At 40.7% G+C, this 10,456-nt stretch overlaps 1 protein-coding gene across 1 annotated transcript; it reads right to left on the bottom strand.

Moving 5' to 3' along the window:
- Positions 1–153: 153 nt before the first annotated feature.
- On the bottom strand, positions 154–9,991 carry dipk1ab (divergent protein kinase domain 1Ab). The gene is made up of 5 exons (XM_076141510.1): positions 9,465–9,991; positions 2,703–2,837; positions 2,461–2,568; positions 1,359–1,529; positions 154–1,277 (listed from the first exon to the last, which is right to left on the bottom strand). The coding sequence occupies exons 1-5, from the start codon at positions 9,531–9,533 to the stop codon at positions 465–467; spliced, it is 1,296 nt and encodes a 431-aa protein (XP_075997625.1). The 5' UTR covers positions 9,534–9,991; the 3' UTR covers positions 154–464.
- Between the last annotated feature and the right edge of the window lie 465 nt (positions 9,992–10,456).

Genomic DNA, 10,456 nt, shown 5'->3' with positions numbered 1-10,456 from the left:
AGTTTTGTAGTGGGGGGCGGGTGGGGGGGGGCATTGTTGATTGGCTGTGCTCATCATCACTACACTGGTTATTGCTATAAAAGGGAAATTGTGCCTAATATCAAAACACATGGTACCCAAAGAACTAGATGCAGAAAAGCACTCTGTATTCATAACACTATTCCCAGAACACTGACTTTAAGGCAGCGGAGAATGACAAAGAAATGCACAAACTTGTACAAAGCTCTTATGGTTCAGGTTTATCAGGATAGAGAAAATCTTTATTACTGCTTTAAAGGTTGAGTAAATTTGATCAATATGCTCCAGTACATCAAAAACGTTCCTGTTATCTATTACCACGATAGCATGTGTGTAAAGTTAATGTTTCAGGATGAGTAATAAGTCAGAGCTATGTAAACTTGAATATGTTTTTGCTCCTGGTTTCCAGAGTGAAAACAACCATTTGTTGAACTCTGCATTCCTAACTACGAGTCTTTAGTATGTGATATTTTCTTCCATAACAAGGTCTTGAGATTGTTCAGAATTAATGAGTGCTCAATTTCCATCTGTTCCGCGGAGCCTTTCAGTGCAATGCAGGCGTACAGCTGCTTCTCCAGCTCCTCTCTCACATCAGATGGTGCCCCCCTCAGAATGTAGTCCTTCAGTGATTCACAGGCTTTAGCTAAATTGGGCCTGGTGACCTCTGGGGTACAACGGTGCTTGGTGAGATCGCATGTTGTGAGACAGTCGGCCCCGTAGACGCAATCCTCATCCACGTCGCATCGCTGCTGTCTTATGTCCTCTTGGAAGATGGCTTCAGGAACAATGTACCGTGCATCCATTACCTTCAAATCATGGCGGTCGTTATAACCAAAATTGGTGACGCTCACGTCGCACATGAGGAAGCTACCAAAGGTGCCGTGGAAAACGTCTTCCACAAGTTCCAGCAGTCCGATGGAGATTTTGGCCTTGTGTGGCCAGGAAGGGGTAAACCACTGATCCATGCTGCGGCGAAGACCAGTAGGGATCCACAGCTCAAAGATCCAGGGTAAACTGATTCCGTACAAAGGAGAATATGGCATCTTCTCCAGCACGTACAGGTCACCACAGAAGCCCAGTAGTTTGGGTGTGTGCTCTCTGTCTTGCAGGACTAACGCCAATAGAAACTCATTGAGCTGTAATAGAGCCCACGTTGAACGAGCCTCAGGCAGTGAAATATGTCCGTCCTTATTGGCATCTGTTATAGATAATACTTGTGTTGCCAGGTCTGCAAGGTTGGCCTGATCACCCACCTTGGCCTGTAAAGAGAAAGAAGAACCAACATAAAGCCACCAAAAAAAACACTTCTTGACGTTTTCTCAAGCAGTTATAAGCATGACCTGCAGGTGGTTGACGATCATTGCTTTGAACTTTTCCACAGATGTGCCCTTGGCTGGCTTATTGAAAGCATCCTTCCTCGACGCCATCTCAGCTCCCAACTCATAATGAGGAGCCTCCTCCATCTGGCACTTAATGACTCCATCCAGGTCTCCCCAGCTCCCGGAGTAAACCTAAGATAATCAAGGTAGGAATGAGCTTTTACACCTTACAGTGACATGCATTCTCACTATCCAGATGCTAAGATTTCACCACTGGATTTGTGGTCATTTGACATCCTCATTATCGGGTTCCCAGCAGGTCAAGTAATATTTAAGCTCCAGATTCTGGCCACAGGTCGCCATGTTATTTGCCATGTTATTTTTTCCTCCGACAATAAGGTGGGCAGTCAGAGAGTCCAGCAAATCCAAAACAAACAGGTCACCTACATACTTGAAGTGAAGAAATCCTGTGAATACTCAAACACTTAAACATTTCTTGTAGCCTGAACTTATACAACCATTTTTGTAGAAAACCAAGAAAGAAGTATGTTTAATTGTCACATGGTACTTATCAGTTGCATCCTTCTTGTCTGGGGAAAAACATAATGCCTCATGCTTAGCAAGTTGCAATTTAATAACTTATTGAATGAGAGTGTGTGGAGCTGCTGTGTGAATTGCATTTACACATTTTGGGAGGCAGTAGCTCAGTGGTTAGAGCTTCCGCTTGGGAACCGGAGGGTCGCCGGTTCGAGCTCCTGCCGAGGTGCCCCTGAGCAAGGCACCGAACCCTCAATTGCTCCCCCCTCTGCGAAGGGTGGTGATGTAATGTAATGTAAGTCGCTTTGGATAAAAGCGTCTGCCAAATGATCGTAATGTAATGTACACCAGGATAATTGTGACAGAGATCAAACAAACTATGTGATAGCGTTCTGATTACAATGGATTCTGTGTGCATTTTAAAAGTGACCAAAATTCAAAGTTTGAATTTATAAAGTCAAAATAATACATGAATTGAATGAATAATACTGAATACAATACATTATAATTCCTAATGTTTTGTTTATTTATTTTTTTTACCATACTAGTCAGACCAAGAAGGTGCGTTTCATTCTGAGGCACTGACCTGGCTGTTGGGCTTGGCAGAGAAGCACTTCCCCAGGTAAATGGTGTCTTTCTCACAGAGACTACTGCAGGCTGAGCCATCAATAACACCTCTCCTGTATTTGTCACACTAAAAATACAATGGAAATATCAGTGAACCACACATACAGGTTATTTATGTGACACTGGAATGTGAATCGACAGCAGCTGTGAGCATAAAGAAGTTTTTCATAGGCAGAACAATATTGGAAAGGAAATACTCACTATTGAATTCTTGCACTCATGCCCACGGCACAGCTCTGTGTAGGACGAGTACTCCACATACACAATCCAACTGCCAACGAACACTGCCAGCCAGGAAAAGAACAGGTACTTCATATGCAGGTAGGAGAATCTGGTCTGTTGAAAACATAATCAAAAGAACACTTTAATAGCATAGCAATACCATACAAATGGTGTATCAAATCAAAACAGGTTTAATTAATTCCAGTACTATCATATTGAGATTCTAAATGGAGAAATGCACTAGACTGACTCTAACCTGTATTCATTTCAGTTCATTGTAAAAATATAAAAAAGTGTATGGTATCATAAAAAGGAATTCCAGTGCCAAATAATATCGATTTTTCAAATGACAGAATACATCGAGATTGCTGAGACCAAATTCCGCTTTCATATGAAGAGTACACACTGTGCCCTTCACATCACGTGAAAATGTCATTGTATATTCTCCAGAGAAACACTGACCTTTGCAGAAACCAGAACATTCTGAGAGCCAAATGTTAAGTGTTATTAAAATTTGACGAGACAAGATAAAACACAGCAATAATGCTCGTCATCTGAAATTGTGATGAGACATTTACCGTCTAAGTTTTTGTCAAACAACCTTGATAGAGCAGATTATGTTTAATGTGATATTCTAACATTCAGCAGCCACATTAACAATATTACAAGTACAAGTTGCATATTTGCATATCTGAAATATTGCCAGAATCAGACTGTTCCTCAGCTAGGCAGACGCTGAAACCCTTGTTCATGCGTTTGTTACATCTAGACTGGACTATTGTAATGTCCTCTTCTCTGGCTTGAGCTCCTCTGCTCTGCAAAAACTGCAGCTTGTTCAAAACACTGGAGGGTTCTGACTAAAACCCGTAAATTTGAGCACTTCATGCCAGTTCACTACACTGGCTTCCTGTTAGTGCCAGGGAAGATTTTAAAGGTCTTACTTCTAACCCATAAAATACTACATGGCCTGGCTCCAGTATATCTTTCTAACCTTATTACCGCTTACGTTCGCACATAAACCTTCAGATCTCAGCAGGCAGGCCTACTTTTAATCCCAAACACTTTTATCCCAAATAGCATTTTCGTACCGCGCTCCTTTTTCTCTGGAATACATTTCCTGCACTCATTAAAGAGGCACACTCTTTTGAAATTTCTAAATCCCGTCTAAGGACACACTTTTTCTCAGTCAACTTGAGAGGGTGGCACAATATTTAGGATGTATGGATGCCTGGTTTCGGATCCTGATAACTGAAGGCTCTTCCTCCCGTTCTACTTTTGGAGATACTACAAACCACAAGTTAGCCTGCATTTGCGATCTGGTGCTACGGTATATAAAGTTGAATTGAACTGAATTCCATCATCCCGAGTATAACCCATAGAAAATGCAGGTGTTGCTATATAAATGCATTCCTTGAAAGATGGCGAAGACAGTTGTACTGTAATGCAAATCCCAGATCTGAAAGTCCGTTATGAAAACAACGCAGTCTGCCATTTGTGATATATACAATATATCCCGTTGAATGCTAAGGCCAAAATGATGCATTTGGCAACATTAGAATGAACATTATAAATTCATGCTATGCCCTGTGTGTTATTCATATCTGCACAGCACAAAAAGAAGTTTCCAGTATGATTGAATGATATCTGTCTGTCACTGCTCTACGGTGTGCATTTACCTGGATAATTCTTTTAACTCTTAACTTTGTAACTATCTCAGACTACTCTTAATAAAGTGGATGACTGGATCATTTGATTCACCTAGTATCTGTGTTGCATGTGTTATTAGGCTGTTGCTCTACTGTGTTGTTGCTAATCTTTAAAGATCAGGCAATATCTATATCTGTTTAAATATTATAATTATTGAAGATGGTATTAGAGGTTTAAAAAGGAAAAAGAAAATGCAGGTTTATGGGTTTGTCTTCTTTTAGCAGCTATGTGTTTCTGAATCGTTGGACTGGTTGCAAAGCGTAAGAATAACTCTCTCTTCCCTTGAGCACAACCAACTGTGAAGGTGCCCTTACGTTATCTAACACCCAGGTGCTTCAGTGGAGCGGCTCATGGGTCAGCATGGGAAAATGTTTTTACACCAAAAATATAAGCTTGTGTCAACCTGCACAGATCAACATGAAAATACATATATTGATAGATTAGATTAGATTGGATTGACTTTATTGTCCCAGTGTTGTTGTGTCACAGTGTCTGCAGTACAATAAAAACAACACATGGATCCAAACACAATAATTACAACAATATATCAACAAATCCATTCATCAATTGCAGCCAACCAGCTGCATCATCAACATCTAGAGATAGAAAGAGAGATTCATGTTGTGTGACTAAAGTCAATCATGGAATCATTGATTGTTTGTCCATAAACTAATTAGACAGCAGGAGTAGAGGACTTAAAGCGGAAACTAAATTACTGTCCAAACAGAGCAGGAACATCAATACAACTGCTACGGAATACAGTAGGTGCACTGTGATTAACTATAAACGTTTCTGGTGTGGCTTGCCAATACTTGACTCATTGCCTTGTCTTCTGATTTTTTCAATTCCCCAACCAATAAATACACTCTTTAGATCCATCATGGCATTCGTCCAATTGTAGATTGGAATAGCAGACTCTTAGGAGTCTTACTTTCTGTCTGTTAATGACTCTTGCACTCAGCACTTGACAACAATGGTCTCCCCATTTCCACTCTGCCCCTTTCAGTTACAATGTTCTCTCTCTCTCTCTCTCTCTCTCTCTCTTTCTCTCTCTCTCTCTCTCTCTCTCTCTCCCTCTCCCTCTCTCTCTCCCTCTCTCCCTCTCCTTCTCATCTATTTCCTTTCTCTAATGCTCTGTGCTCCACCTTCCTCTGGGACCCTTGCCTTGAAGAACACAGTAAGTTAGACGTATGAGACAATTTGGAAGTCTAAACTTTACAGTTTAGGAGAAAAGTCAGTCAGTCTGTTATTTTGTTGTTGGCCCAGGATGTAATGCAGATAAAGAGGACACTTGACATCAAGAGAAGATCACATTTGTGTTTTCGAGAAGGCATTTTAGAGCACACTGTCGCTGGATCGATCTTACATCCACTTTGACACCACAGTTAATGCAAAATTCAGGCTTTTAGACAGCCTCCATATCTGTCATTCTCTAATCTAATCTCTCTGTCAGAGCAGTGGCCTTCCTTCATGTTAGTCTTTATTTTTTCCATCTCTCTCTTCTCCACCCACACCCAATTAGCTAAATCAGGTGTGTTTGCTTGATTAGGAGTTGGAACAACCTAGAATCCTCATGACCGAATAGACAAACCTTATTTTGTTAATCAGGTGTGGGCAAAGCAGGGAGGGATGAAAAAGATGCTTGAGTACTTGAGGACCAGGATTGAGAACCACTACATAATCCTCATCCTTTGATGTGGAAATGAGTGTATTTTTATATATTATTTTGGTATATAATGGTGTGATCTATCCAATCTTAATATATCTTTCTATGCCTGCTTAACACTATTAAACTGAAACCACATTTTGTTTGTGTTATTAGTCTCGCCAACAGATAATATGTACCTCAATTCATCTTTTAAGCGCCACATAAAACAAGAAAACACCCATTAGTGCCACACTATTTAACCCCGATCATTCTTACAAATCTGACCGTACACACTGACAGCAAATTTAACAACAGTGACCACACAAATAATTGCCGCATGTACCTGCTATTGATTTTTCCGTAGGTGAAATGCATCAACAACAACAGCATTATGGAAATAACACTCTAAGAGGGAAACAAATGTATGGTCAGCCTTTCATATCGACCGTTTGTGGTTGTGGCTTTCATTTCCAACTCTAGATGATGCATTTCTATCACTAGGATTATGTATTGACCCTTTGTGAAGGGAGAGAGTTAGACCAACTAATGAGGTGATATTGATCGTGGCCACTGTGACAGCTATTAATTAGAGACTGACTGGGAGCTGTGGTCATATGCTGAGGTGGGTGGAAAGACATGGTCGTTCCTGCTCCGGCTGAACTCGTTTACCTAAACCCACCCACATCACTACATAAAGAGCCTGCGTATACATTCATCCATATTAGCCATGAATGTTGAGTAGAGGAAGAGACAGTACATACAGACTCTACACATATATATATGAGCGGCCAGATGATAAGAAGAAACACTGAGGGAGAGAGGAGGTTAAAGCTGATCAAGTACAGAGCATATTACTGTTCTGACACTTGGTTTTTGCAGTCTGCACACTATTCATCCATTATGTATGATTATAAAGCTATTCCTTAGAGATTGCCTGTTAATGGGCTCCACAAGCTGCTGTGAAGTACCAAGACAAAAAAGAGAAACAAAAACTGGAGAGAAATCCAGGAGTGAATTGCATGCATTTGGCTTCAAATAATGCAAAATTAACCATTATTCCACCACTATACACACAGAGAGTGATCACTGGGAGTGCAGGTGAAGAGGTGATGGAGGGGGACCACCTTTCTCTCCTTCCAGAGAGATACACAGCAAATATCATGTCTATCAAAACATAGAGATTTCTTAAAGGAAGGGAATGTCAAATCGTGTACACACTACAAGATCTGACTCATCACAGTGCAGACAGCAGGCAAGCCCCCCCCCCCCCCCCCCCCCCAGCACACACACACACAGACACACACACACACACACACACACAGACTACACACATTTCCATGCTGACTCAATACTGCGACATGAATACATGTGAACATTACTGTGTCAGCAGTTGTTCACCAAGAATGTTTCAATCAAACAAGCATCTTATCAACAACCAAGCATCCACATACAAACGCATCATCATCACAGGGAGCTAATAACATTCATCTTCATCAGATCCGCATTATGCATGTACTGTATGTTACTACAGCTCCACTAATTACTGACAGGATGCAGGGGAAATGCTGGAAAAACTACCTACCTGCATTTGTTTTTAACATTACATATGTAAAACTCATTTTTTTAACTATTATTTTTTCATTGTGGATTGAAGCTAAAATCAATTCTCCTACATCTTTTGTTAACATGTTTAAATTATCTTTTTAAAAACTAAACTTTTTTATTTATGTTACTGAAAATGCAAAATATTGAACATTTACATAAAGTGACTGACCTCATAGTCTATAAAAGCTCTGAGTGACATAAAGAAATATCAGGGGTAAGTAACGTTTTTTTTAAAAGCATATTACATCATAAGTGATCTCAATAATGATAATAACACATTTTATTTGTATAGTGCTTTTCCTAATTCTGAAAGCAGATAATAAATTATTTAAATAGTTAAATATTTAAAATATTTCATGTTTTCAATTTGCTGCAGCTGTAGTGTGCTTTCTCTCTCTGTGTCCCTCTGCTATAACAGAGAGGAGACAACTTTATCACTGCATCATTGGCACTTACAGTAAATGGTGAAGATCAGTCGCACCAATATTCAGCACCGGCTTGACTGATAGACAGTAAAGCACTCAATGGCACCGCACTTAGACGCTCACAGCATGCTGGCAGCACTGGCTCCAGACACAATACCAAATCTTTCTTCTGACTTTGCAAGTTTAAAAGAAATAATACAATTGGTGTTTTATGAGAGCAAGTGCAGCGATGCAGCACTTTGATTACAAAACAGTATCTTCATATGAATACATTGTAGAATCACCCAAAGTATTACACAGTATTTGTAGCCTTTTGGAAACAGCCTCCCACTGAATCACTGAATGACACCTTCAGGTTTCACTGGAAGGCTGAGGTGTCCCAGAAAAGCGAGCCGTGCTGGTGGACGTCCCTTGAGAGTGCCTGCCTCTCTGTCTTGATGCTGTTGAGCTTTGTTTCCCATACAAGGACAGCAAAGGTGGTTAAGCTTTACCAATATAATTCAAGCAAATTGGTGTAGCTAAATGGGTTAGATAGTTACATAAGCATTTTATTGGTGAAATGTTTCCAAATTATTTCATTCACAAAGAATAAGATGTGTTTTTTTGCTCAACTTTCTATGAGTGCTGCCTTAATTTGGGTTCCTGAGACCTCCAAGTGTCCTTGAGGGGATTTAAAACATGTTTATCTTCACTACCACAGCCACTGCTGTAGAATACTCATTTCACTCAAATTGAAATGTCACTCATATACTTCTCGTGAAAATGCTCCAGACTAATGTTCATCAAGACATCATATCAGCTGCAAGTCTATGATTTCATTTGTATTAATTGACAGTACATGCCATTAAAAGTTAATCAAGCGATAAGGATGAATAGGCCTCCGACATCTTAGTGTGTCTTTACATAAAACAACACAACACGATTATGATGATCACAAATGAAACAACAATAGATTTTTTTTCAACATAAGGAAATAATCAAACTTTTGCAGTGATAGTAAGCTTCGCTCAAATGCGAGGCAGTAAAAGCTGGAGGAGGTTGCTACAGCAACGGGAACCAGGGGGACGTTGGTGACTGCCGAGTCTGTCAAGCATCAAGTGACTTTATGATTCTGTATGAGCAACGTTTACGCGCGGTAACACCTGCAAACGATCACTTATCACATCATGGTGGTCAGATGAGCAAAGAACAGTTGAATGGTGATCAGCAAACCACGAGACATCGCCATCGCTCAGATCTGCCGGAATATCTGAGCATGTAGAAGAGGCAGTAATGATACAGGGATGAAGACACATGGAGGTAGATCCCCAATTAGACTTCTCACCGAGGTGAAGACGCATTTCCCCACACGCTTACCTGGATGTAGAGAGCCTTTCTGGAGAACCCCCATGGAAACAGACCTCTTGCCATGGTTAAGCAGAACATCTCACAGCGGCGGCAAGACGAATAGATTCGGTATTTGCTTCATGTGAAAGGCACCGCCTATCGGGCTAACCTTGCCAAATGCCCCGGCATTAAACATCACTGAGTGTGCGGGCGGCGCGGTGTTTTATCCGCGGTGTTGCTGCTGCACGACGGCAGACTGAGTTGATCCACAGCTGCTCCCCCGCCTGCAGCCGGAGGAGCCTCACAGCGGACACTATGTGCACACTCCGCTCACTGAAGGAAGATGGAAGTGAGCTGCCTGTGGCGTTGCAATATGAATAAAAATAGATATATGCAAGGCGTTTTTAAAAAAAAAACCACAAGAAGACTGATCGGTATAAGCTCATCGTTGATTCTGAAGTGGTATGCATGAGGCTGTAAAGAGTGATGGAGCCAATTTGTTTGTTCTTTTGATTTTAAATGAAAATGCCTATACAAAAACTGTCCTATCAGGCATATTTCAGGGGATTTCGTGTATTTAACCATTATATCTGTGTTGCTGTCGTACAGCGTGGAAAAAATGTTCCAACTGTCAGCTTAAATATGTTTGACAATAAAAGGTTTCAGTGTGAAATTTACTGCTTTCAGTTCCGATATTCCAAGTTGATCTTAGGAACACTATACCTATGAAGTGCTCTCAAACTCCAAATCCTATAAATGCAGATGTCAACGTGTTCCTTCTGTGTTCTTCAGTATTGGCCACTATGAATGAAGGGTGGCAAACATCCTGGGAGTAATGAATTGGAAGGATAGAAAATCTGCTAGATGTGGGATTTTGTGGCATCTGGCCAGTGATGTAACTTTTTCAAACTCCTTATTTGCTGAACTCCTCACTAAATCCTGGGATCCATACATTGAGTGCAATGTCAGAGATAAGATTTCATGTTTCTGCAGCACCTCTTTCTGATGTATGTATGTATTAT

Source organism: Genypterus blacodes, unplaced genomic scaffold (assembly GCF_046128005.1).
Source record: "Genypterus blacodes isolate CSIRO-AG114 ecotype Tasmania unplaced genomic scaffold, CSIRO-AGI_Gbla_v1 ptg000019l_1, whole genome shotgun sequence".
Lineage (NCBI taxonomy): Eukaryota > Metazoa > Chordata > Actinopteri > Ophidiiformes > Ophidiidae > Genypterus > Genypterus blacodes.
This window is presented reverse-complemented; position numbering and strand designations above follow the sequence as displayed.